This window comes from Enhydra lutris, unplaced genomic scaffold (genome assembly GCF_002288905.1).
Source record: "Enhydra lutris kenyoni isolate GAN:26980312 unplaced genomic scaffold, ASM228890v2 scaffoldscaffold12, whole genome shotgun sequence".
Classification (NCBI taxonomy): Eukaryota; Metazoa; Chordata; class Mammalia; order Carnivora; family Mustelidae; genus Enhydra; species Enhydra lutris.
In genome coordinates, this window is record NW_019154096.1 from 7,390,406 (window position 1) to 7,417,074 (window position 26,669).

Consider the following 26,669-nt stretch of genomic DNA (forward strand, 5'->3'; position numbering starts at 1 on the left):
TAAGGCAAAAAATCAAATCCTCATGTTTGGGGATCTGATGCTTCCACTACAATAAAATGCTCACGCATTACTTTTCTTGAAGGATGATTTCCAAAAATGCTTCTCTTGTAAAGGCAGAGGGGTATCTACAAATGATCTAAAGAGACCAACCGAGACGACCAAGCAGGGGGAAATTCCAGGGGTAGGATTTTCCTGGCTTTACCTCAAATGAATGCAACTGGAAAGAGGATATGTTTGCAGGCTATAAAATCAGGAAAAGAACGGATATTATACGTGGATTTGAGATCTTAAAATCCATTAAGGTTTTAAAAAGAGAAATGTGAGACAACTGCAAAAAAAAAAAAAAAAATCCCGTTGCTTCCCAGAGTAAGATACTTCCTTGTAACTTTATCCTACAACACACCTCTGCGTTCTGTGTGTGCTCCCCAGAGAAGGTTTCCTTCCTATGTTCTGTTCTGACACTGGATGGTGGTCACAGAGGGCAATTTGAGGAAAAGTAGCAACTAAGCACAGAAGAGCGAAGAGCTAGTCTCTCCTTTGTGGTCAGACCACTTCTGGGTTGTATCCAGTCAGTACTTCCTCCCCGCTCAGCCCCCACCCCAATCCATCATGAATTTATGAAGGAGAAATTAAGCCTAAAATGAGTCACTCTCATAGTTGGCTGATCTAAGACTTTTTCACTTGTCAATTTGCCTTTACGCTATTTCTTTCTGATTTAAGCATCTGTCTCTTTACTGAATTGCCAGAAGAACATTAGTTTTCTGACTTTAATAATCTTCCCAGTGGAAGTTATCTATTGTTATTTAACTTAAAACTTGAGGGTTGGACTCTTCTCATTATTTTTTTTTAAAGATTATTTATTTATTTATTTGACAGACAGAGATCACAAGTAGGCAGAGAGGCAGGCAGAGAGAGAGAGGAGGAAGCAGGCTCCCCGCTGTGCAGAGAGCCCGATGCGGGGCTCGATCCCAGGACCCTGGGATCACGACCTGAGCCAAAGGCAGAGGCTTTAACCCACTGAGCCACCCAGGCGCCCCTCTTCTCATTATTTTTGCTAGAAAAGATGTTAATTTACTCACTGAAATTCACTCGTTCAATATTTTGATTATTTGTGGACCAGTGAGTTCATCAACCATTCAAATTTTGAGAATCCACTCCAAATCAAGCTTTGTGCGGAAAGTTTCAGTTTTTAGAAATAACCGTTGTTTAAGTCTGTATTTTTTAATTCTGAAACATGTATTGTTAGCACTAAGTTTCTAAGAAAACTTGGTTCTAATTATTTCAAGGAAAATGAGTTCTACTTTGGATGAACCTAATTCAATCAAGTGGCTAATTTGATTGTAATTCCGTTAGTTTCAGAATTACAGTATTTCCTGACTCCAAACCATCCCTCTTGCTCATTTGCAACGGATGAAGATACAGTTACAATAGAAACAATTTTTCAGGACTTCTTTCCCTGCATGATACAAATATGACTAAATTTCTCTATGATCATAAAAAGTTATTCTTTATTCACTTTAATCTTGGGATACTTTTTAAGTAGATTTTTACTGAATATTAAAGCCATTGTACTTCTAGGTGCCCTAGGATTGTGGCTTAAAATAAGTGTGTTTTATCCATGAATTTTAGAAGAAATACATTCCTCTAATTGGGGGCAATAAAAAAGCACCTGCCTTTGTCTATTTATTAATTAATTTCTATCCAGTTCAAAGCATTTATATTAGCAGAAAAAGTGGCATTGATCAGTTTTTAAAAGTTGTTCTACTTACATTGTAGCATGCCAACCTCTTGGTGGTTTAAAACAATTTATTTCTCACGGTTCTGTGTGTTGTCTGCGTTCAGTAGGTGTTTTTTGTGTAGGATCTGTTATATGAGTGTAGTTAGATGACAGCTGGGGATAGAGTTATCTGGTTACTTGGCAGGGCTCGACATTCAAGATGACCCAATCACATGGTAGGTGACTGGTGCCAACTGTTGGCTGGAGTTCAAATGGAATATCTAAACATCAACCATAGCTTGCGTATCTCCCCACATGGTAGTTCGGTTCCCAGGGTGAGCATTCCCAGAGACAGCAGAAGCTGGAAGCTGCCAGGCCAGCATCGTCTCCACCATATTTTACTGGCCAGAGCAGTTATAGGACCTGGCCAGATTTAAAGAGGTTAAAAACTAGAAACCATATTTTTAGCAGATATTTGGAAAATACAATAAATCCTCATAGTTTCAATGAAATGTCCTATTAAAAAAATAATGAAAGATAAAGGAATGTCCTATCATATTCCTTAATGCTGTGATAGATCAACTATGGTCAGAAGACCAAATATGGCCCTCTCCCTGTTTTGTAAATAAAGTTTTATTAGAATACAGCCATGCTCATACATTTATGTGTCATCTCTGATGGCTTCCATGCTACAACCACACGGTTGAGTAGCTGCAACAAGAACTATCTGGCATAAATGTTTACAGTCTGGTCCCTTACAGGAAAAAAACTTGCCAACTCCTGCCTTAATATCTTCATTTTTTTAAAGAACATTATACGTTGAGGATACTTGTTAATATTTACATGAATCAAACTTTTTATTGCCTGTGAATTTTTCCTGTTGCCTTTTTCTCTAAGTGGATGCTATCAACCCTACTAGTGCCCATGACCTTGTTGTAGTCCTCTAAGACAGAGTTTCCATGGAACTTGTTTTCCTCTTCAGCGTAGAAGCCCTCCCTTCTGTTTCCACCCCCATGACCCAAATGTGGGCTCTGTTGTCTGCTTATGGGACTCCTTTGTTCTATCAGACACTGTATGTGTTACAGCGGTCCTCAAGCCCAGCCTCACAACAGATGGAAATTCACCTGCGGAGAATCCCACCCCACCCTCGGATTTCCTGGTTTGTTTGACCTGGGTTACATGCATCATCACTGAAAACTTGATATGCACTGTGGCTAGAGACGAACATGGAACAACTGTTGTCCATTTTAAAGTCTAGTCAAATCCTCAATAAAGCAATCCATCATCTGTAAGGTAGTAAAAATATAACCACCCCTTGCAAAGAATGGACTCCAGTTTGATTCTGAAAATAGACCTTGTGTGCTCAATAGCTGCTAGAAAGACTTTTTTTTTAAAGACAAGACTAAGTGCCTTTGGTGGGGGAAGGTGGCACTTTTTTATATAAAGAAGCATGAAGAGAAGTATGAAGAGAAGGAGAGCTAGAGTATGGGAAGAAATAAATGGTGGTGGAAATAGGGGGCTTTTAGTCCTCCTACCAGTTACTAATTGGGGAACTACAAATAGCTTGTAGGAGAGATTATGTTGAAATGGGTGAGCTGTGGGAAATAGTGAGGGTCTTAGCATGGAGTTTTCTGGAAAGAAGAGCCACGGACAAAGAATTAAATCCTGTTTTGGGGCAGGCTGCCATGGAATGTTTACATGGTTGGAGGCAAGGGAGTGGGCAGGTAAATGGGATCCAAAGTTAAAGGTCAGACTTAAAAGGGAAAAAAATCCTATTTTCTCTTACCACCCTAACCTGTTCCATCTTATGGGTGAAATCCCACATGACAGGGGCATACAAATCTAGAGCTGGTATTGAATAAGTTTAAATGTAGAGAACTTATCTTTATTTAGATAATAAGGGGCAACCATGCAAGTTCATTTCTAAAAGGCAGCATCTTGAATACTTTCCGTAACTGTACTATCAGGCATACTAATTCAATAACTTAGATATAATTTTGGATTGTAATAGTATTTTCATTTTTAATTAGACTGAAAGCTTTAGCAGCTGGTATGAATGAAATGCATTTTCTGCCAAAGACATGTCGCCATCATGCATGATTTATAATGTGCCACCGACTTTTTTTTTGTTTCACTAAACCCTACATGATTTGTCTCCCCACCCTCAAAGACTTGAAAAACTGTAAGAGATAGTAGATAAATCAACTGAATTGTGGAAAGGGGTGGTCTTTGAAAGCATTACACGCATATGTGTGGTGCCCAAGGGATCTTGGGGATGGTTTTAAAATAACATTGCTGAGAGCCCAAGTGGCAAGTTCTTCCTTGCCGAAAGAAATAATTCTTCAGAGGAATGACTGTTAGAGGTGTTAAAAGATAAACTGGGGTATATTAAACATTTTAAGAGTTTATTGGAGCACAAGTCCATTCCTGGGAGAGCTGAAATTGTAATTCAGTTATGTCTTGGTTTGGAGACCTGGAGATTAGAATAAGTAACTTTGTTTTGGACCTGTTGTCTTGTTTTTAATAGAATGAAAAGGATGTTGCTGTTCTGTCTGGTAGAACTCTCTGAAGAATGGGAGGAATATTCACTGTCCAATATGGCGGGCACGTGTAGCATTTGATGTATGTCTATGACAACTGAAGACCTGAATTTTAAATTTTACTTACTTTGGAGTAACTTTTTAAATAGTCGCATGTGGCAAATAACTCCCATATTGGAGAGCACAGCACAAAGAAAACAAAATGTTCTTGGAAAAGAATGTAAAGAGATGGAAAACAATTGCGTTTAGTGATAATCCATAAAGCGTTAATGTTTAGAATTACAGCTTTGTCATTATCATCACAGATGAAAATGGACACATTTTTCTTTCTAGAGATTGATCCTAATAGTGTTCTTAGAAATTATGGTAGTAAAAATTAGGCTTTGATAATAATAAATCTGGCCTGTCCAACAGATACTGTGATTATGGAAAAACATGGTTCCATACTCTAGTTTATGCAACTTGATATAAAATGCTGTGTGTCCCCTTTAGGTTGAATATAACAAAAAAACAGTGAAGCCAACTTAGTCACAAGGGATATCTCATCAAGTAGTTAATTTGTAGAAAAATTTCATTTTTCCAATTTGAGTGAACAGATGGCCTATTCATTAAAATTCAAAAGTAGATAATTACTTGATTCCAGTATTTTTAGCAAAAGGACATTTTATAACATTATGTTTGGGGAAGACTCATAGGTCTTAAAATGTCTTATCTGGCTGGACACATAAATTCTCCACCATCTACAACTGCCTGCCTGAATAAGTCAGCTAAAAATAGCCTGGAAGCTCTTCTTCTGCATGAAAATAGTCCCTTAAAAATAAAAAAAATACTCGTCTCTCTGAACAAAGATCTTCACATTAAACCCTGAACCCTGCCCAAACGTTCAGTCAGCAAACGTTTATCATTTTTGTGCTAGACACTTGAGACTAGGATATACATTTGAAAAAACTGTCCCAGCCCTTAAAGAAGGAAAGTCCAAAGGTAAATATGTTCATTGACTCAAAGTCCTGGATTCTTAAAATGGAATGGTATTCCTTTCACCGTGGGCATTTTCTTAGGCCCATCCTCATAGCTTATGGTAAAATCCATGAGAATAAGAAGCAGATTTCAGTGCACATACATTCCAAAGCTCCCTGCTCTCAGTTGTATCCCATTTCGAGGGGCAGACTTCTCCCTAGATGAGGGTCACACAAGGACCCCTCACAAGAAAGGGAAATGCCTCACCCAGAGAACAGCAAAATACCTGTCTGCAGGCCCCTTTTCGGCACCCTTGGGGCCAGAGGTTTGAGAATTGGTCATGTTTCAGACTTGGGAAAAGTAAAACGGTCTGTATACTACACGTTCTGTAATACCCCCACTTGGGTCTGGGATAACCCCTCCACCCAAGCACGTTAACATATCCGTAGTAAGATATACCAGTGGTCATTCAGGTCAGGTCCAGACTCTAGATGGCCTCCTCTTAGGCTGGGTCAGGTTTTGAAGGCAAATGAGAAATGGGACTTTGAAAAACAGGAAGTTGAGGACTGGATAGTAACTGACACCTGGCCGGCCAAGGCCCCCACCAGGCCACTCTCGCAGGGACTGTGGATAATCCAATTCCAGCGCAAAGCTGCCATTTGGGCTCTGTGCCTGAAGAGTTCCATGAAGGACCATCGGCAAGAGTCAGCACGCCTGCAGGTTCAGCTCCGGGGGCATTCAGAAGACTTACACAAGAACGAAAGTTCTTTTAATAGCCAACACAGAACACAGAACCCTGAGCTGTTCATTCTGATACTCGAACCTGCTATCTCTTCTCTTCGCTACATCGTGTCCTATTTCCCGAACCTTCTCTCTTCTGTTAATTCACAGTTCACCCGCCATCATTCCCAGTTCTCTGTGAGGCTTCTCTCTGGCTCTCCTTCCCCTGCACCTTTTCTAGGGTAATATCCATATCCTGTCTGCCCGTCACAAGAGATGACACATGGAGCTTGGAGTTTTGTCAAAGTCTCTTCAGTAGGGAGTCTTAACCATCTCAGTTCGTGGCCACAGCAACTTGGGAGGACTTGTTTTGCAACATGCCTTGGTGGAATTGCAGAAAGCTGGAATGCTCCTATTCAGAATATTCTTGTGAACGTCTCATTATCTCCTGGCATATGGCCATAAAATCTGAGCTCACAAATGATGGCTCATTAATAAGGACAAGTTCAACCCAGGATTTAATGCCTTTGAGAATATTCTGTAGTCCTACTGGGCACACAGTGGAACTGAACACGTTTTTCTGCCCGTTGTAAGCACGCGATCATTCATCAAGTTGACATTCATATTTTTCCATTAGGTAGGGATTTCTGTTTGCTTTGCGGTCTGGGCTTCGAAATGTATGTGTCTCACTGAGGGTGTGAGTCCTCTCTGGGGGGTTTTTCCTTTGTTCCTGTGTTTAATTCATTTTGATACTGTCATGATGACCACACAACGGGCTGAGTGTTACCTTTCCAAATTCAACCAGGTTCCTCTTTAGGACTGACTGCATTTTCTGTCCATAGAGTTGGAGACACTGACGCCTCCTCCTCATTTATCAAACAGATATTTCGGATGCCAGACTATGATTTTTTTTTTTTCTCCCAGAGCAAATGAACAATAACAACAAAACAAAAAATGTGTCTCTGTGCCTTGATCTTCATAGCATATTAAAAGCACCGATCCTTGATTGACAGATACCAATGACAGCTTTTAAGAAAATAGAAATCTTTATTAATGGATTTTTTTTAAAGCTACCTTCTCTAATAATAAATAGCTATGATTCATTGGTTTTTTTTGCAGGGGGTTGTTAGGGGGAAGTATTTCCAGGACCTGTTTCATCTTTCCCCTCACCAAAAACCTGCTGCTTCTAGCCACTAGATTTCAGTTGTGATCAAACCTACACAGTGCCCCAAATGGGGTTCAATAATCCCGCGTCCTGAGTGTTTTCTCCTCTCGGCAGAGTTGTGTTAGCAGGGGAAAGTCTACAGATTTCCTTTGTAATGAATAAAATATGTGGGAAATGTGAAGGACTTATGTAAGCACTTTTGTCACTGTCTCACTGAAGAGCTTTAATTTTATTCTGGATAATCCTGGAGATGTCCACTGGCCCCATGCCATCTTTGTCGACTTTATACGTTCCCAGTAGAGACCGAGGACTTCAAAGTCTGTTAGGAGAGCATAAAAACCAAAGGCCCAGGGCTAGTGAACTTCAATATTATTTTTCCCAGGGAAGCAGCCACGAGACACAAGGCAGTGTGTTTTCTTAGTGTTCGAGCATAATTTAAAACCAGCCGGCACCAGAAGTCTTCTTGATGGAATCTGTCTTCTGAATCCTAATGTTAGATGCTGAAGGTCTCTGGTAGTATTTCGGTCTATGTTTGTATCCCAATTTTTCTGTAACACCAGCGATTGGATGGAAGCATAGCCTTAGTTTAATGTCTGTTTTGTAATCTTCACAATGTAAAACACCGTCTATTGTGCTTTCAATCTGTTGGTAATCCCTCCCCTGTCTGGAGGCAGAGTGCAAATTCCTATTTACTTATCTGGGGAGTGGGTGTGGGAAAAAGAAGATTTATAAAAGAAAAAACAAACTGGTTGCGCAAGTGAAGACTGGTCTGTTCTTCACGTGAGTCAGCGGATGAACTCAAATCAGGAAAAACTGAAAAATAAATATGGACCTTGATATCATCTAGAGGTGCTTGAATTCAAAACATAAATGATTTAGGACATTTTAAGATCGGGACAAATTATTCATGGATGGTGCTAAGTCATTAGGAATAATATTTTTCTATGGGAATTAATTTCTTAAATTTATTCATTACTGCTCAAGACTAGGTGGAACTTCACATCCTTTTAAATATTTTAAGCCTACAGGATTTCTTTATAAAATTCCTCAATGCACTAGAAGGTTGATTAACATAGATGTATTAAGTTTTTTTAAATATCCAAGGTAAAATTAATATTTTTATAGTTTCCATTTAAACAGTGTATCTAGTTTTTTGCCTTTTTTTTTTTAATTATTGAATTTGGGCTGATTAAGCTAACATTTCCCCTGTCCTACGACCAAAGATATACTAATAAAATAATTCTCTAAGGTGAGAGGCAGGCCAGATGGCCAGGGAACCAGTTACCATCAGTTGGCAAACAGGATGGGATCCATGATTTTGGACTTGTAACAAGTAATCCTACAAGTTTGTCTTGCTTCAGCTTGTTTTGTTATAAATCTACTTTGTTTTCTCTTAGATAAATTCTGGGCTGTCAGTGATAGTTATTAATACCCTGGTAAGATTCCATGAGGAGTCAAGAGTATTATTCATTTAGCCAGGGGTTCTTGTATTTTTTCTTTTTCTTTTTTTTTTTTTTTTTTTTTTTTTTTTTGTGCCAGGGACCCCTGTGGAAATCTGATGCCTGGGGACCTCATTTCAAAATATTTTTAAGTGCATAAAATTGGCTACTTTAGATTTCCAAGGAAACTAGTTATATCAAAAGTCAATAAATTATAAAAGTTGTGATACACTAAAACATGTGAATTTTTTAACACAGTCAATAATAACATCTGTGTCTAATAACTGCCATGAGTTTGAAGGAATGAGCATAAACAATATTTAAAAATATCTACAGTTGTGTTACCTATAGGGCTTCCTGCTCAGTGGGGAGTCTGCCCCTCCCCCCTGCTCATATTCTCTCTCTCTCTCTCTCTGGCAAATAAATAAAATCTTAAAAAAGATAAAAATATCTATAACTGCCATATAATAACAAAATGTGATTCTTATTGGTGACAGCATCATAAATATTATTGAACCATAATATGGTTTGTTACAGTGGAAAAGCCCCGTTTCATTGAGAAGTTAGTAAAAATAACAATATGAAGATTTTATCCAAGTTCTCAGCCCCCCTGAATTCCATTTGCTTAAGGACCTTTGAACTAGACCATGAAGTTTGAAATCTGGAATGACCCGTGCGGCTTCAGAGTCAGGTTAACTTAGAGAAGATCCAGGTTTGTGCAAAGATTAGACATACAATGCTGGGAATTTGGGTTTGATCCAAGAGAGACTAGTGTGAATTTCTGAGCACAGGGATGTTTTATCAGAATAACAGTCAAGGGAGATGATTTATTCTCTTTACTCTATAGTTTGGTGGTGAAGAATCCAGGGAAGGGGCCGCATCCATCATCAACAAGGTCTTACAGTAGAGTTTCAGTTAAGGGGAAAATTGGGTGTCTTATGCAGTGTGACCCTAGAGATGTTTGTAGGCATCACCTGTGTGATGTACAGATGACTTGCTCTCTTTCGTCATGGAGTGAAGTTGGGAAGGGATGGATGCTGATTTGGGAAGGAACATGAGGTCACCCATGATGACGAGGGTTGTTGTGACCACCCTAAAGGGAGTAAGAGCAGTTCTTCAAGGAAGAGTGAGAAGCCAAAGCATTTCTGACACCTAAACGTTCTTGTAAAGGATAATAAAACACTGATTACATTAGTCTTTGAATTGAGCAATTACTAAGTGCCTGTGTTAAGTCCCCATGTTTTGAACAGCTTTATTTGGGATATAATTCACATCCCATACCATTAACCCTTTTGAGGTGTTTGCTTCCATCTGGTCTAGAATATTCAAAGTTGTGCCTCCAGAGCCATCCAAAATCACCATCCAGTTTAGAACATCTCATTCCCCCCCAGAAGAAATTCTGTACCCCTGAACTGTCATACCCAAACCCCCCCATCCCTCCTGGCCCTAGGCAATTATTCGCGTACTTTCTGTCCCTCGAGATTTGCCCCTTCTGGGTGCCGTGCATAATGGAATACTACTCTGCGTGGTCTTTGTGACTGACTGACTTAATACATGTTCAGGGTTTGGCCATGCCGTCGCGTGCATTGGTACTCTGTTCCTCAGTGTGGCTGAACAACGTGTCCTTCGGTATATCCCTTCATCAGTTAAGTCCTCAGTATATGTGCAGGACGTGCATTCTGCCACTGCCCCTGACTGTACGGGAGAGGAGCATTGGCTGTTTTCTTCCACCCTTTGGTTCTCTTAAACCACTACCCTGACTCCACCTTCTTCTGCCCCCTGGCTTACAGGGGGCTGAACGCCATCTTCTTCATACGGGCATTAGGTTTCCAACCGAATCCTCCCATTCCCAGCCTGCCCCATGCCATTTGTACAGCAGCTTTCGAGAGAATAAATTCAAATGTTCCTTTCCATCTTTTTATAGATGCTTCAAGTATTTTACAGGGTACATGGTTGTTACTTATTTTCTCTGCTTTTTAAAAATGCAGAGGTAGGTGAATGCTCACCCTTTACTCTGGAGAATCCTGACCTTGTGTAAAGGGGAAAAAATACATACGTCATGTTTTATCAAGGGTAGATATTTTAAACTGTCCAATAAAAAACTCTCCTTGTGCCACATGTACTGCCCGGTAAAAGAAAGTATAGAAATACTTCCGGGGGTGCCTGGGTGGCTCAGTGGGTTAAGCCTCTGCCCTCGGCTCAGGTCATGATCCCAGGGTCCTGGGATCAAGCCCCGCTTCGGGCTCTCTGCTCAGCGGGGAGCCTGCCTCCCTCTCTCTCTCTGCCTGCCTCTCTGCCTACTTGTGATCTCTGTCTGTCAAATAAATAAATAATATCTTAAAAAAAAAATACTTCCATAAGTGGAGTGAGAGGGTGACTCTTTATTTATTTATTGGACACTTTTAACTTGTGTTTTTTCTTGCAGATTACATAGGCAATATAATTAAAATTTTTCTTGCAGACTACATAGGCAATCTCATTAAAATGAAATCCAAAGTCTTTCCCACAAGTTTGATCACTGTGGTGGTCATCCTCCCTGATATTTCAATCTGGCCACCAGTGAGTATCTACTAACCCCCTCCTAACTTACAAGCAGGCATTAAGTGGTTGCTCTCCATCCGTTTAGGGCTTACTTACTAATATTTGTGAAAGCACATACCTTGGGCGTTCACGTAAATTTCACACGTTAATCCTAGGAGGCAGGTGGTGGTGATCTCTGTCGGGAGGAGACAGAAACTGCCCCAAATTGCCCTGTTCAGAGCAGTGAGAATCAGCGAGGCAGCTTAGACCTTCTCATTTCTAAATCTTCCCTCCTCCAGCCTCAGAAGAGCCTTTACAAAGCTAAACAAAGGTGCCAAAGGGGCTTAGAAAAAGAGCTCCTCTCTGACTGAAGCCCCATTCATTCACTCGTGGACTGGGGATACTTTCCCAGCCTCAGGTGAGGTTGAGTGAAGTACTCTTTTGATGTGTGAAGGCTGGTAACCTTCCCCCTAAAAGCTCTGCAAAGTCCCCTTGTCAGTTTCTCATACTTGCATGGTTTACAAAATTCCACCCGGATCTCTGCTCTTTCACTCCAGTACCTGCCTGACTCCTCTTGGGCCTTTCCAAGCAAGGCACCCTCCCAACAAGGGCTTTCCCTCTCCCAAACCCTGTGCACCAGAAATCTGTGAAGCAGACTCATTTGGAGAGAAAGGTAGGACGTTAATTCTGGCAACAAACAGCCAGATATTGCACAGTAGACACTGCTTTTCCCAAAACCTGAAAGCTTTCCTACTGGCCCCAGCTTCCTGCCCATTTCCCTTCTACCCTCCCTGCCTTGGCTCTTGTATCCCTCTGCTCCTTCCAGATCCTAAACATGATAACCAACCAAACCCTTGGGAGCCTTTCTTGAGTCCTACTTAAGCTGTCTTTTTTTTTTTTTTTTTTTTTTTGGTCTAAAGGAAATTTTAAGAACGACTCCATCTGTAGCTTCATCGTGCCCCAAGTATTATCTAATTATCATAACCCTATAAAAGAAGGTACTATCATCACAAATCTGTGGTGAGGTCATCAAGACAGAGTTTGATCATTTCTTCAAGATCCCCAGCCAGTCTGTGCCCCACCCTGCACTCCTCTTCTCAAGTGTGTCTGGAAAAGTCTGCCTCCAGCCTCAGTAGGATAGTCTTGCTTCAAGATGTTCTGTACGTCTATTTCAGATGACATCTGCTGGGGAGAATTATCCAGTAAATAGCTTTGTGGCTTGATTCAATCCAGGGTCAGTGCGGTTTGCTTCAGTATTGTAACCTGGTGTTAACCTTTTTTTTTTCAGCTTGCAATTTACATCTGGTGGAGGTTAAATAACAAATAGCGGAAGTGAAAAATTTCCCTTTACATGTAGAGTATATTGTACAGCATGGATTAAATCGGGTATTCTCCGCGTCGTGGGCATGGCTCTCATTTGGGGCTGGATGTTGCTTTGTTATGGGGCCTGCCTGGGCATTCTAGGATGTTTAGCCACATTCCCGGCTTCCGCCAACGAGATGCCAGGAGGAAACCCTGCCCCCGAGCTGTGACAGCCAAAAATGTTCCCCGACATTGCCAAATATTCCCTGGGGACAAAATCACCCACACCTGAGAGCTACTGACGTGCAGTGGACTCTCCCAAGCTTAATATCAAAACAAAACAAAAACATGATGGCGCCTACAATTCGGACGGTGTTAGTGGTAATTTTGCTATGCACCCGTGTTTAAGGAACTACAAAACTGGTCATTAATTTTTGAGGCTAACTGCGGGTGCTCATGAATTATAGAAATGATAGAGCAAGAATGCATTATGTATTGGTGGAATTCAGTTTAATAAACTTGACTTAATTAAGACAAATTATCTGTTCAACTCTCATTGACTCAGGGAAAGAGCAGTCCGCTCATTCTTTCCAGCGTGTGTCTATCTGTCCTCTGTCCTCGCTTTTCTTATCACTGGAAATTGAAATTAGTCCACAGGCATTCATCTAGTGCTTTTTGTGTCCTTTAAAGTGCTTGGGTTTTAAAACACAGCGTGTATAAAGATTATGGACTTAGGATGCTTGTAAAATCCTTCCAGAATCCTGTTCATAGCAGATGAGTGGTTGACCCGTCTACGATCATTTCTGTTTGCTCTCTCCTTAAATATCTCCGAGGGCAGAAATGCTGCGATGTGAATTGTTCATTCCACATTTCTACTTTGATGATTCAGATAATTCTGTAGATCCAAATTGCTTACATTTTAGTCTGTTTCCTCATATAGGTTTCCTTTGTAAATATGTGCCCTATGACCACAGAGGTAGAAACAAACAAACATGAAGTTCAAGTGTCTGGATGTGGATGTCATCGTTCTCTCTCTCTCTTTCCCCATAAGTCAGATAGTTGGGTTCTTTGTTCTGGACACCTCATTTTTGTTTCTGATCCTCTCATTCCTAATAGTAACTATGATTATTTTATTTTATATTCAAATATATATCGATCAGTTGTAATTTAGTGTAATGAAAAAATTGTGTCAAGGGTATTTATAGCAGTCGTGACTGGAAAGGAAGTCAGATTTGCCTAATTGAAGAAGAAACGAAGGTCTTCACTCCTACATCTTCATCAAGCCTCTTAAACCTCAGACTCTGTCTTATTCCATTTGGTAACTAGTAATTTTGTGCTCCCTGGAAGAATTTTTGCTATGATGATATCAAAGAAAAGTGACTTCTTTGAATGGGAAGCTTGGTCCTAACCAAAGTAGTATAAGAACCTGATGGTTGAAGAAACTATAGCACAAATAGTTTAGGGGAAAAAAGAAAACAACAGCAACAAACCCTTCTCTCCCCCTTCTATCCCCCAAGAGAAAACTAATAAGCAAAATCCCTAACGAAAAATGGGTGGTGCAAACTTTGGAAGAAATATATCGTGCTGAAACAGGGCAGTTTCTCACTGGCTTTCGTTCAATGGCCAAAGAATGATTTTCAATCATCAGATTAAGACCTCCTCCAAGGAGCAAGGGTTTAAGTCCAGGGAGAGCATTACCTATTTGGATTTGAAAGCAATCTTGAAGGGGAAACGGATAAGGTGCTGACCTACTGTCATTCTTTAATTCAGTAACAAACTCAAATTTCCTGGTGAGGCTGTCTTTTTCCTTCTTACAATGGCTGAGAAAAGACCTAGCTAAATGAATTACAGGTTTGAAGGAAATATCTAAGAATATAATCTGTCCCTGGCAATTGGATGGGTTTTCCTGGTAGCCCATGGCAGCCTTAGCTACTTCTGCTTTCTTCGTGTGAAATTACCCCCAACCTAAAATAACCCTAGGAGGCAAGTCAGACCTCCTGGTATCCCTAATCCATTAGGAAAGCAGAAAGTGGGCCTAAGAAGTCTCATGTTTCCTAAGAGGGAAAACTTTTTTTTTTTTTAAATCTCTGTGAGATGATGGATATTAACTAAATTTATTGTGGTAATGACTTGGCATTCTACATTAGTAAAGGCATCCTTCTATAGACCTTAAACTTACACAGTGCTCTATGCCACTTACATCTTAATAAAACCGAAAGAAGGAAAAAGGACATATCTATAAGCAAGCCTCATCTCCTAGAGAAAATATGCCCCTGCTGGTGGGGACCAGCTCAACCATCATGTGCTGGATATTCCCGTGGAATTTAGCAACTACAGGAACCCATCAGAGAGAATTCATAACATACCAGCTGTGGGCCCAAACCTACCAAATCATGAAGGTGTGGTCAGACAGACGGGAGGACGGAAGGGATGGGGGGTCTTGTCTAGATGGGACCTTTGAGAGAACACCTATCTGCCTGTGATGGCCAGTCAAGTTGTCCTGAATGTTCCAACCAAGGTTACTGGAATGAAGCACAGTGTATTCATAATTAGGTTACTGCCAGCCACCGTAGTTCTGCCGGCCAGTAATAAATCTCTAAGCTGATTTGCCTTATCATGAAAGTCCTTACAGCACAAAACCACAGGTTAGTGAGAAACCCAGAAAGATGAACAAAGCCAGGTGATTCAGGGTCTCCTTGTAAGCTCCATTTCTTTTATGTATAGGGCCTACTAATTCTTACGATAGAGAGACAGAAGTATAGATACTTTGAATTGGATCTCATCATACTTAGCATCTCCCAAGGGTGCTACGTGAACCGTGATGCCAGAAAGCAGGAGGTGGGCTGATTTTTGATCAAGGTGGGAAGTGTCAGGACTTAGGACTCAGCCCCTTCCATCACCAATGGGCATATGTTACCTGAAGTAAAATAAAAAATATACACAAGAGGGGTGCCTGTGTGGCTCAGTTCGTTCAGCATCTGCCTTGGGCTCAGGTCATGATCCCAGCCTGCTTCTCCTTCTGCCCCTTCCCCACCCAACTCATGCATTCCCTCTCAAATAAATAAAATCCTTAAGAGCAATACATTCAAGGTACTTTGATAAAACTTTCAATTAATCATACTAATTGCAGGGGTGATAAGAGCTGAGTGAAACTGTCACCGTGAAATCTTGTATTAGCCGACTGTTCCAATACCTCTCTTGGAAACAATAACAGTCTTGCAAAATCCAAATAAAAATGATCTGGATATTTCTTTTTTTACATGGGGAGAGTGCATAGTGAAAATGATGCCAACATGATTTCATATATGTTTTTTAAAAGCAAAAGCAAATAAAAAGAACAAAAGCAGGATGTATGCCACATTTTAGATGGTCATTAGTTCCCCCAATAACAGCTCTGATAACCTCTAGTCACTGTCGAGTTCAGTTAGGGAAACCAATGGAAAAGTCTAGAACTTTACTAGGATGTTCTGAAAATGCCTTTCTGCTACTCTTGAAGGAAAAAAAAATCTTTGATTTGGAATCTAACATATTTGAAAATTAAAGTATTAAGCAGTCACGAATAAATGGTAATGAATCTCTGTAATTTCTTTAAGAGAAATAGAAGTTACATTAATCCGTGCTGACCTGAAGTAAATTCATCAGTGTGCACTCCTGAAGTTAATAGCAAATTATAATTATATAAAAACCTCCAAGCTTGGTTCTTTCTGAGGTTGGTAGATGCCTCTGGCAAAAGCATGCTGTATTTTGAGCCTGAATGACTTTTCCCCTATATGTCTTACCCCACATTGTTCCCCTCACCACCAAAATAAATACATAGCCCTACCTATTTTCTATGAAGATAAGTCAATTTAAACCAAACCTCAAAGGTAGCCAGAGAGTGGAAAAAAGGATGGGGGCCAGGGGGAGTCTGAGATGAGGGGAGTGTCTTCAAGATGACCCTAATACTTCAAAGGAGGAGTGTATGGAGCAAGCTTGTGCTGGTCTTATCCTTAGGTTTCATAGGCAGACCACACACTTGGAAAATCATTACTTGGAAATCATTTGTAAGTGGGTGATCACTTCTAATTTTGCTTCAGGGTTGCTGTGTGGCACAGTGAACGAGCTTCACCAAATTCACGCTTCACATCAATAACTTGCATTTCTGGGCTCCTGGAAATCAGAACATTTGCAGATGTCTTTGAAACAACTCTCTGGTTAATGCTGTGTGTGTACCTAACTTTTTAGCACCCAGAGGATCATGCCTCCCTGAATTACTTATTCCACCCACACAGCAGGTAGAAGGAAGGAAAAGTGATGACACTGTGACTCAGAGTAACATTTTACGAACACTGCGTTTTTGTTTACCATTTAGATATTTCTGATCATTAAAAAAAAAAGTGCTTCCTGTACCACTCTCTATGATATGTGATTAGATTCCTTCCTTCCTGGGCTGTTGTGAATATACTGAACTTGTAGTATTTAACTTAACCTGGAAAAGATGTTTTACATGCAAATTTCAATTTCTCAAAAACAATCTGTTCCAGTAACTCTCTTCTTAAATTTTTTTGTTATTCTAATTAATATGGATTATAACCTTCTGTTACCAGAACTAATTATTCATATATATGCATATTTATCATATATAGACTTATTTATACCTATCTTTATATCTGTCTATACATATATATAATTATTCATACCCCTCTTTTTAAAAAATGAGTGAGACATGAACAAATTAGGCAAATATAAAATAAGATCAGGAAAATGAGTTGGAACCAGAAATGAATTTGTGCACACATTTCCAACCCCAGAGTCTTAGATAATTCTGTCTATGAGCTTTCTAGACGTCATATCTCAAAGGAAACATGATCAGTTTCAAGGTTCCCTATTAGTTGAAATCAATCACTGCTCTATGAGCCTGGTTTTTCAGAGACGTAAAGGGCACCAGAACCAAGTACAGCGGTCATTGTGGAGTTACAATTTCCCAGAGTGGGGAATATCTACATTTTATTAATTAGCTTTGATGTGGCAGGTCCACAGATGTCCTTTCAGAAACCACTGAGCTAGAAATGAGAATGCCGTGTTTCTTATCTCTTATTAGTTGAGAAGCCCTAATGGCCAAGCTTTCCAGCAGGATTCTTTTTTTTTTTTTTTTTAAAGATTTTATTTATTTACTTGACAGAGATCACAAGTAGGCAGAGAGACAGGCAGAGAGAGAGGAGGAAGCAGGCTCCCCGCTGAGCAGAGAGCCCGATGCGGGGCTCGATCCCAGGACCCTGAGATCATGACCTGAGCCAAGGGCAGAGGCTTAACCCACTGAGCCACCCAGGCACCCCGTCCAGCAGGATTCTTTGTAGTGTCTTGCTCCTCCTAGTGTCTTTCCACTGAAGACTTCCAGCTATAGGACCAAGGAGAGCGAGAGAACCGGTACACAAGAGAACTGGTACAAAATCACCTACATGTGGATAGTTCTTTAGGCATTGCTCATTTTGCTCTTAGCTCCTTCAATATCATTGAAGCTAGAGCTTCAAGTCCAAAAAATGTTGTAATCCCTGGGAAAGTTGTTACTTTGTCATTCCTGGGAGTCTGCCCCGAAATATGGTATTTGCTAAAGCAACGCTTGTCAAATGTTGCCTGCACGTGGCCAAGTGGGAAAGAGCACAAAGAGGATACAGATCAGTGAGACTTCTTGAAAGGCCATTGTCTTCTTTGGGTATGATATTGATTGGAGCCCAAAAGTCAAACGTGCCCCCCGCCAGTAGAGAATCTGAAACCAATACTTTTTCCATTTAAAAATAAACACAAGCCTACTAACCTACATGGACTCCATTGGTTTCTGGAATAGATAATGAAATCCTGTGTTTCAGTAGGATCCTGTAAGCCCTCCCTCCTTTTAGATAAGAAATATAATAAGAATAAGACCAGTAATAAGAGCTGGTATTCATTGACCATTTGTTGTAAGCCAGGGATCACGCTCAGCATTGACCCTGTTTTAATCATTTCATTTTATCAACCACCTGAGGAGATATGTGCTTTTCTTTCATCTATTTTATTAATGAAGAAGCCAAGGCTTGAAGATATAAATAACTTGCCCAAGGTCACAAGACTCATAAGGAACAGATAAGAAAACCAGAATTTAACTCCTGGTCTGACTTCTAATGACTTGGAAATCTAACCACATTAAGTTCTGAGCCTGTTTCTCATTCTCAAGTAGCAGATGAAATTTGTAAGGGTGCAGGCTTACCCTCGGAAGGGAGGGGGACATCTGTGGCTTATGAAAATATGGATTTACTGCGCTGGTATTGATGTACCTACCACAAGAAAGTGTTTGGTTTTCTGCAGTCAAAAAGTAGACTGACCAAAGCTAGACCAAATTTTGAGTGGCCAAACCTGCCTAGGAAAGTATGTCCAAACTTGTAGAATTGTTGTTCTATTTGTTCATTCCTGAGTAACTTCTTTATACCAAGAGGAGGTACATACACACACACACACACACACACACACACACACACACACACAGTTCAAGAGGAGTGAATAGATCTTATGTGAAATTTTGTCCTAATTACTGCAGGATTCTCTCTCCACTGATAGCATTTACTTGAAATGGTTTTCAGGGTCGAAAGAACAATGTTCTCTGAAGGGTTGACCTCACATGACTGGGACATGGATTACACTTTTCCCAAATATTTTTGATATTGTTTATCTCAATAGGTATTTGAAGAAATTAGCACATTGACCCTGTTATTTTACAGATGTTATTGCTTAGTTGAAACTAGGTTGATTTTGTTTGTTTGTTTGTTTTTTAAAGTGGGAGTATGTTTAAAGCCCAAACTCTAAAAAGTTAAATATTACAGGAAACAAGTAGATACAAGAACAATTATGAAGTCAATGCATGTAGGTCTGAAGTTTGGAGAGAACCTGGTAACATTAGCTCTTTTCATTCATTCATTAGCTAAAGCCCACCAGAAGGTTCTACCATAGATGTGGATAAGTAACTTGGAAGAATAATAGAAGTGGGGAGGGGGCTATTAGTCTAGAATGGATTGTGTTGCCCATTTATTTCCCACCCTACCCCCCATTGTGTGGGGTGAGGGAATTTCTAGTGTATATAGCTGTACCTTTTTTTTTTTTTTTTATTTGACAGAGATGATAAGCAGGCAGAGAGGCAGGCAGAAAGAGAGAGGGGAGAAGCAGGCTCCCCGCCGAGCAGAGAGCCCGATGCGGGGCTCGATCCCAGGACCCCGGGATCATGACCTGAGCCGAAGGCAGAGGCTTTAACCCACTGAGCCACCCAGGTGCCCCATATAGCTGTAACTTTTTTAAAAACCTGTTTTTTTATTTCCGTCATGGGTAGCATTTGCCTTCCTCTTAGGCAACAAACTGTAACGCGGGTGTGTCCTTGGCTCTTTCCTCCCTTAGCATTTCATTTTCCAAGCCCTTTGTGGAACGTAAACGGTCCTAATGTCCCTTTCCCCCACAACCCTCCTAGTTTATTTTTCCTTATGGCCAGTGTTGTGGGACTGGGAAGCAGATAAAACAGTCATGCCCAAGTTAGATAAGATGCTTAAAAATAAAAGATACCATGAGCTGCAATTAGTACCCAAGGGTCCAAGTAATCTCCTTTCCTGTAATAGCTGTGCTTTAACCAAATGAGAATTTCCATGTATGAAGTGTGCTGTAGAAAAACCGCCCATTTACTCAGGTTTTCTCTCAGATTCAAAAATGACATTAAAATGGGAATTACCATAGTTTTCTTATATCATATTTGGAAAAACACATGTTTACCTTTTTGCCTTTTCCTGGGGCTCTCTTTCAGTCTTACTTCAGATCTTATCGGTGATTATTTTTTAAGATTTTATTCATTTATTTGACAGAGGGGGCATAGGCATAAGCAGGGGGAGCAGCAGGCTGAGGGAGAGGGAGAAGCAGACTCCCCACTGAGCAGGAAGCCTGATTCAGGGCTCGATTCCTGGACCCTGGGATCATGACCCCAGCTGGAGGCAGATGCCCAACCGACTGAGCCACCCAGGCATCCCTTATTGGTGATTAATTTAAAGAGGGATAGGACTTCTGAACTCACGTGATTTATTGCCATTTTTTGCCTAGCATCTGGATGATGGCTTGGTCTTCCTTGGTAATTGCTTTGCAGTTTTAAAGAGGATTAAAGAATGTTTCATTGCATATTGAAAATGCAACAAGTGAAATGAAGCATGGCAGACACTTACAACGGCGTTGTCTCTTCGTTTTAGATGGTAAGGTTGAGGTTACAAAAGAAGGTGTGAAGCTCTGCACCATGGGTCCAGGGAAAGTGTTCGGCGAGCTGGCGATTCTTTACAACTGTACCCGGACGGCGACCGTCAAAAGTAAGACTGTTTTCTTATTTTGCCAATACTTTGATGTCTTTTCCCCTGGACCTTTGAGATACTGATCACCATGCCTCTGGATCTCATCTTTGTGATTTCGTGAATCAATATTTTAATTCTTACCATGCGCTGTGGTTGATATAGTGGTTTGCCCTTGTCAGGGAGGGTTAACCATATATTCTGCAGAACTTAAATTTTATCACTGACTCACGGAAGTTGTTCTTTTAACTTAGACTTCTTATCAATGATGATTTACAATATGTTACAACTTTATAAACGGAACAGCGGCGGAGACCTTCCCTTTTCTGCCTTTAAAGTCTCATGCTAATACTTACGGAAGTTTTACAAATGTCTATTCTGGGTTACATTCTCCCATAAATTCCACGTGTTCATTCAGTGGTTTAGAAAAAATTTAAAGGAGAAATGTCCTTCATCTCATTCAAACATCATTGAGCGAGATAATAGCCTGAATTCTAAAATCGTGTCGGAGGATATTCTTGTCTTCAGCTGTTCATCAAGCTGTATATTATAGTATTTTTCTTTTCTACTGATTGAGCTTATTTTAAATCGGGGCAATAAAGCAGCTTGTTTCCCTAATTTTACATGTATGTGTATATATGATTTCTCCAGCAACTTTTATTACTCAGTAGAAACAGCTGCAATCCTTGCGGGGTGGGGGGCGTGGTTGTTTTAAGTACTCCTTCCTGACTCTGGGGGGCAATGAGCATGTAACAAACAGAGCTGCATGCAAAAGCCAACGGTGAAAGGTCCATTGCGTCCTTCAGCAGCTGTATTTCATGTTGGGAAATGATCTTCTGACCCATAATCCTGTAGATGACGGCGATCACAAATCACTTTGATTAGGTTTTGTTATTTAAAAAAAAAATTTCTTTTGGCAGAAATGACAGGTTATCAATTAGTTTTAGCTAGATGCCTTTGAATGTTTTGTACATCGGGGTTCTTTTTCTCCTTTGGATACCAATATGACCCTGAACCTTGGGTTGTAAACACGTGGCCAGCCAGCATCCCAGAAGTTGTCCTCTGTGCCTTGTAAGTGAATCGCCTTTTTACTCACTGAAGTCAGTCCCTGGGACCTCAGTTGCTGTTGGGGCACCCCTAGGATGAGTTCTTCTTGACATTTGAGTCTTGATCTTTGAAAGCACAAAACTCTTTTGAATGACCAGCCCCCCCTGGTTTTTATTTTATGTGATCACTTAATTACACAGCTCAAAGAAGAACAAAGCCCTGTGAACAGAACAGAAGCTGCCGCAACTTGAACTCCCGTAAAAGTGCCTTCAGTAGGAAAAAGAGTAATCGTGACACTATTAAGTGAAACGGATTATGCTATCAGGCTGCATTTTTCTGAGAAATATATTCCTTGTAGGTCAGAAGGCCAGAATAACACATTTTGATTAAAACAGTGTTTCTCAGAATTGCAAATAGTGAATTGTGCATATTTTAAAATACTTCAGCCTTGTATACTGCTCATTTAATCCTAATGAAAAACCATGATTCCAGAAAGGTCAACAGTTGGTAATAACATGTGCTTCATCTGTTGAAGCTTCGAATTATTAAAGAAATATTTTAATGAATATTGCAGCAAAGATTTTTTTTTCATGAGCTGATTGCTTTGCTTTGTGAAATTTATTAGGTTCATATAAAATGGTGTTCATCTGTTGTAGCTATCGGACTCATGTTTGATAAATTTAAACGCACACTTTGGATCTGATTCAGTGAGACGGAAATAGGTGTTGAATGCAAATTATAATCGTAACCATTTGGGGGACGTCAGAACATCTACGTCAAGGAAAATGAGTAATGGAGCGTGTTCTTAACAAAGACACAGAAAGGGCGCCTGTGCATGGGTGTGCATGCATGTGTGTGTGTGAGTGTGTGTGTGTTCAGAGTACCTACTTAAGATGTGGAGGTTGTATTGAGAAAAGAACCTAAGCTTGATGGAATGCAGACCCATCTTTGCATTTATAGATGCTCAGAGGTTTCTGCATGAGTAGGGAGTAATATCTGTTACCAAGATAGTCTGAACGTCTTGTAAAGAACTATAAGGTGTGAATAATGGATTATTTCTTATTCAGGACCTTTTGTCCTGTCTCCTACACTATCCAGGGAGATTACACCTGTGACCATGATCCTTAAGTACCGCTTTAAATTTATGTTTAAATTAAACTTTCCAGCTGATCACTGCATAATTCTGATTAGATTCCATTAGGAATGCTACTTGTACCAAATGACTACAGAATATAACACACTCCCGCCATGCGCCCCCCCAGCCGTGCTATCTTACTCATTATGTGTGCTATTTCAAAATGTCCTTATTTGGCTTTTTATATCCAGTCATTTCTCAGGATTCAGGATTTTGTCGACTCTTGTCCATTTCTTAACTGTCATTTCGCCGGTCATGACCGTTTCGAGTAACTTGCAAAATGGATTCAGCCACTTGGGTGTAATAGTCTAAGTCCTAGGAGACCGCCCGTCCTACTGGATGGCTTACATGGGTTGTGACCCTCTTTCTCTCAACATCATCTACTTTATTTCATGATCCCTCTCTCCTTTCTTTCCCCCTCGTCAGCCTGAAAGCCGCAGAGCATTTTAATGCATTTTTAATCTCACAGTGGTAACTAAATCCTGGGTGACATTCAAGAGCTCCTCAATGTATATGAGTCATTTCGTGTTCAAAAGAGCACTTTTTTTGAAATTGTATCAGGCCATGAATAAATAAATCTCAGTGACTTCCTGCTAGCAAAGATGATTTTATTACCTGTGCGTTTTTTTTTTTAACTTAGGGTATCAAAAAAGTTGTTTTCTTATTAAAGTTATAGATTGATCAATGATGTGGAATAGGATATACTTGTTCATAATGCTTCGACAGAAAGAATCTCCATAGTCATTTGAAACAAGTCCTTTGCTTTTTCATCTGGGAGAGATCAGCTGGCATTCCTCTGGAAGTAAATGAATATACACTGATTATGATGGCAACACTGGGACAGTGATCTGATAGCACCAAGAATAACTATTTTAAAATTGAAACCGTAATGACTCAAAAGAAAACCTCATACAATGGTGTAGGAAATCTATATTCAGAATCTATTCCTATCTTATAAAACAGCACCATTGATTTTTTTTTCCCCTTAGAGGAATGAGCATATCAAAATACATAAAAGTAACATTTTGTGGGAACCAAGTGTCACAAATGTCTTGAGGTTCTTCTAAACACCTGCAAGTTTTCTTGAGCTGTCTTTGAACATGGCCCTTTGGATGGCCCAGCCCATCACAAACCCTCCAGATGCCATGGGGAGGAAAAAAATCAACTGTTATATCTGATTTCCACAACACCAAACAACGTCTCCCATGAGTGTTTGAATTTCACATTTTATCTAAATGTTTTGGGATTGCGTAGCTGAAAGAGTTTTACTATCTGTTTTGAAGCCCCACAAAGGTTAGGGACTTCTGATCCATCCATTAAGAACTCTTGCTTCCTCAACTCCCATACTGAATCGAAAGCATGCTACCATCCTCTCTTCCTAAAATGTCGTTTCTGGTGTCAGTGTTCGCTACCCTCACAGCTAGGGCAGTATCAACTTATTGATTGCGTCTATGCCCAGGGCTCTTAAAATCACACACACACAGACACACAGACACACACACACACACACAGACACACACACACACACACACACACACACACACACACATTGAAGTTGCTGGAAACCTAAAAAGAGAATGGAAAGGCATTTGCCTCACAATGAGTGAGGGATCCAATGACCCATGCCCGGCGTGTGAGTTTGCAAGGACATTTATGCTATTGTCTTGTTTTACCTGGATTCCCCACAAGCATGTAGTCTCACAACTACATTGGGTTTTTTTGTTTTGTTTTGTTTTGAGGTTGACTTCTATGCCTCTTTGCTCCCAACTACAGTTGTACATGAATTGGGGGTATTTTTGCTCGAAGATACGAAATTGACATCTGTTCCTCCTACTTTGAGTGTCTAGATCACAAATTCCCCAACCTTAGGTGGCGTGTTCTTCAAACTGTCTCATTCAAATAGACTCTAATAAAACCCAGACCTTTGCTTTGTAGGAAAACCTCTCAATACCAGCATTGAGTTGAAACCATAGAAAATTACCTGCAAAATTTGTCTGGTGGGAGGGGTGGTGTGAGACACTAATGAACTGGCTTGAGCAAAATATCTGAGTAATTATTTTTCTTAGATTATTTATAGTAAGTATTTCAACATTCCTCAGATACTAAAATACTCACATTCTAACATAAAAGAGCCTAAACATTCTACAAGAAGTCCATTCTGCAGGAAAGTGATGACTTCAGTAACATCTGCTAAAAATATCTTTCTGCCTTCACTTTTGAATACTTTCAAGTTTACCTAAGCTTTCCCAGGATATTTGTATGGGGGCAAGTTGACGAATTAAGATATTTCAGTCTGTTATAGATATTTTAAGAACAAAGATCTAAGGTTTGGATTTATCAGTTTATTTTTGGATTTTTTTTTAAAGATTTTATTTATTTATTTGACAGAGATCACAAGTAGGCAGAAAGAGAGAGAGGAAGAGAAGCAGGCCTCCTGCTGAGCAGAGAGCCCGATGCGGGGCTCCATCCCAGGACCCTGGGATCATGACCTGCGCCGAAAGCAGAGGCTTTAACCCACTGAGCCACCCAGGTGCCCCTATTTTTGGATTATTTAAAATAAATCTGAGTCTATGCGATAAAATGGCTTGTACATTCCTGCGTAGCTTTGTTTCAAACCTGTTACTGAACTTGATTGAGAAGAATCTGTCAGTGGTCCAAAAAAGAAAACACAAAACAAAAACCACTAAAGAATGGGGAAAAGAAATAGAAAGATTTGAGTCACATTTCTTGCTCAAATACCTGTGTCCTCTAAAAGTAATTCTTCGAATGAAAATAGTACCTTTTATCAATGAAGGCACAGAAGAAACAAGTGCCTATTTTATTAATAAAAGGGAGTTCTAGATCAAGCTCTTCTAGTGGCTATGAACTTTAAGTATGAAGGCAATGGAATGAAGATATAAGCAGTTAGACACGTTTGAGGAAGTATCATTGTTTATTTCCATAAAGCATCATTTATGATGAAGTTACATTCGCTAGCGGTAATCTGCCTGTACCAACGTTTGTCCTACATGCGGTTATTACCTGGGGTTTTAATGAGCAGCACAGACCAGAGACTGTCACTTTCCCTGTGCCACAGCACGGAAAGTGCAGGAGATAAGCAGGCTAATAACAATGTCTCCATTCTGCCTTCAAGGCCAATTAAAAAGGTGCAAGCTTTGCATTCTCCTAGTCTAACACACGCCTTCTCCCAAGAATCCTGAAGGGAGAGGAGAAACAAAGTAAATTCAGGTTGATGATGACTAGAAATTGGACCCGGATTACAGAAGAACAATCCAGAAAAACAGCCCGGGAGTTGTCATCCAGGACAACGAAACAGTGTCTGTCCCCATCCTGGGGAAACAGTCACCGTTGTTCGGTGAGTTAGACAATATTCCTTTTAGTAAAATGTTCTTACCACATTTGTCTATTAGAGAATACTGTGGAATTAGTAACTTAAATCCAGTTATGTAATCCCTGGAAAATACATTTCTTTATTAAAGGAATCAATTCACTGGGAAACCATGATGCCACATAACAGACTAACAAACACATATACAAAAGCTATTTCATCTCCTTTCTATATTAAGTGAAATAAAAGTGAATTTCAGAGAAGAGGAAAACAATAAACTACACTTTTTTTTGTTTTTAAGGTTTTATTCTTTTTTTGTTTGTTTATTTGACAGAGATCACAAGTAGGCAGAGAGGCAGGGAAGCAGGCTCCCTGCTGAGCAGAGAGCCCCATGTGGGGCGGGGCTTGATCCCAGGACCCTGAGATCATGACCTGAGCCGAAGGCAGAGGCTTTAACCCACTGAGCCACCCAGGCGCC

General features: G+C 40.2%; 1 protein-coding gene across 2 annotated transcripts in view; it reads left to right on the forward strand.

The window, feature by feature from the left end:
• LOC111145213 (protein kinase, cGMP-dependent, type I) overlaps window positions 1–26,669 on the forward strand; it is a 1,255,864-nt gene that overhangs the window by 450,370 nt on the left and 778,825 nt on the right. For both annotated transcript variants that reach the window (XM_022499949.1, XM_022499948.1), the window contains exon 3: window positions 20,589–20,702. In XM_022499949.1, the coding sequence (XP_022355657.1) occupies window positions 20,589–20,702 (114 nt within the window). The remainder of the gene's footprint in view (window positions 1–20,588; window positions 20,703–26,669) is intronic.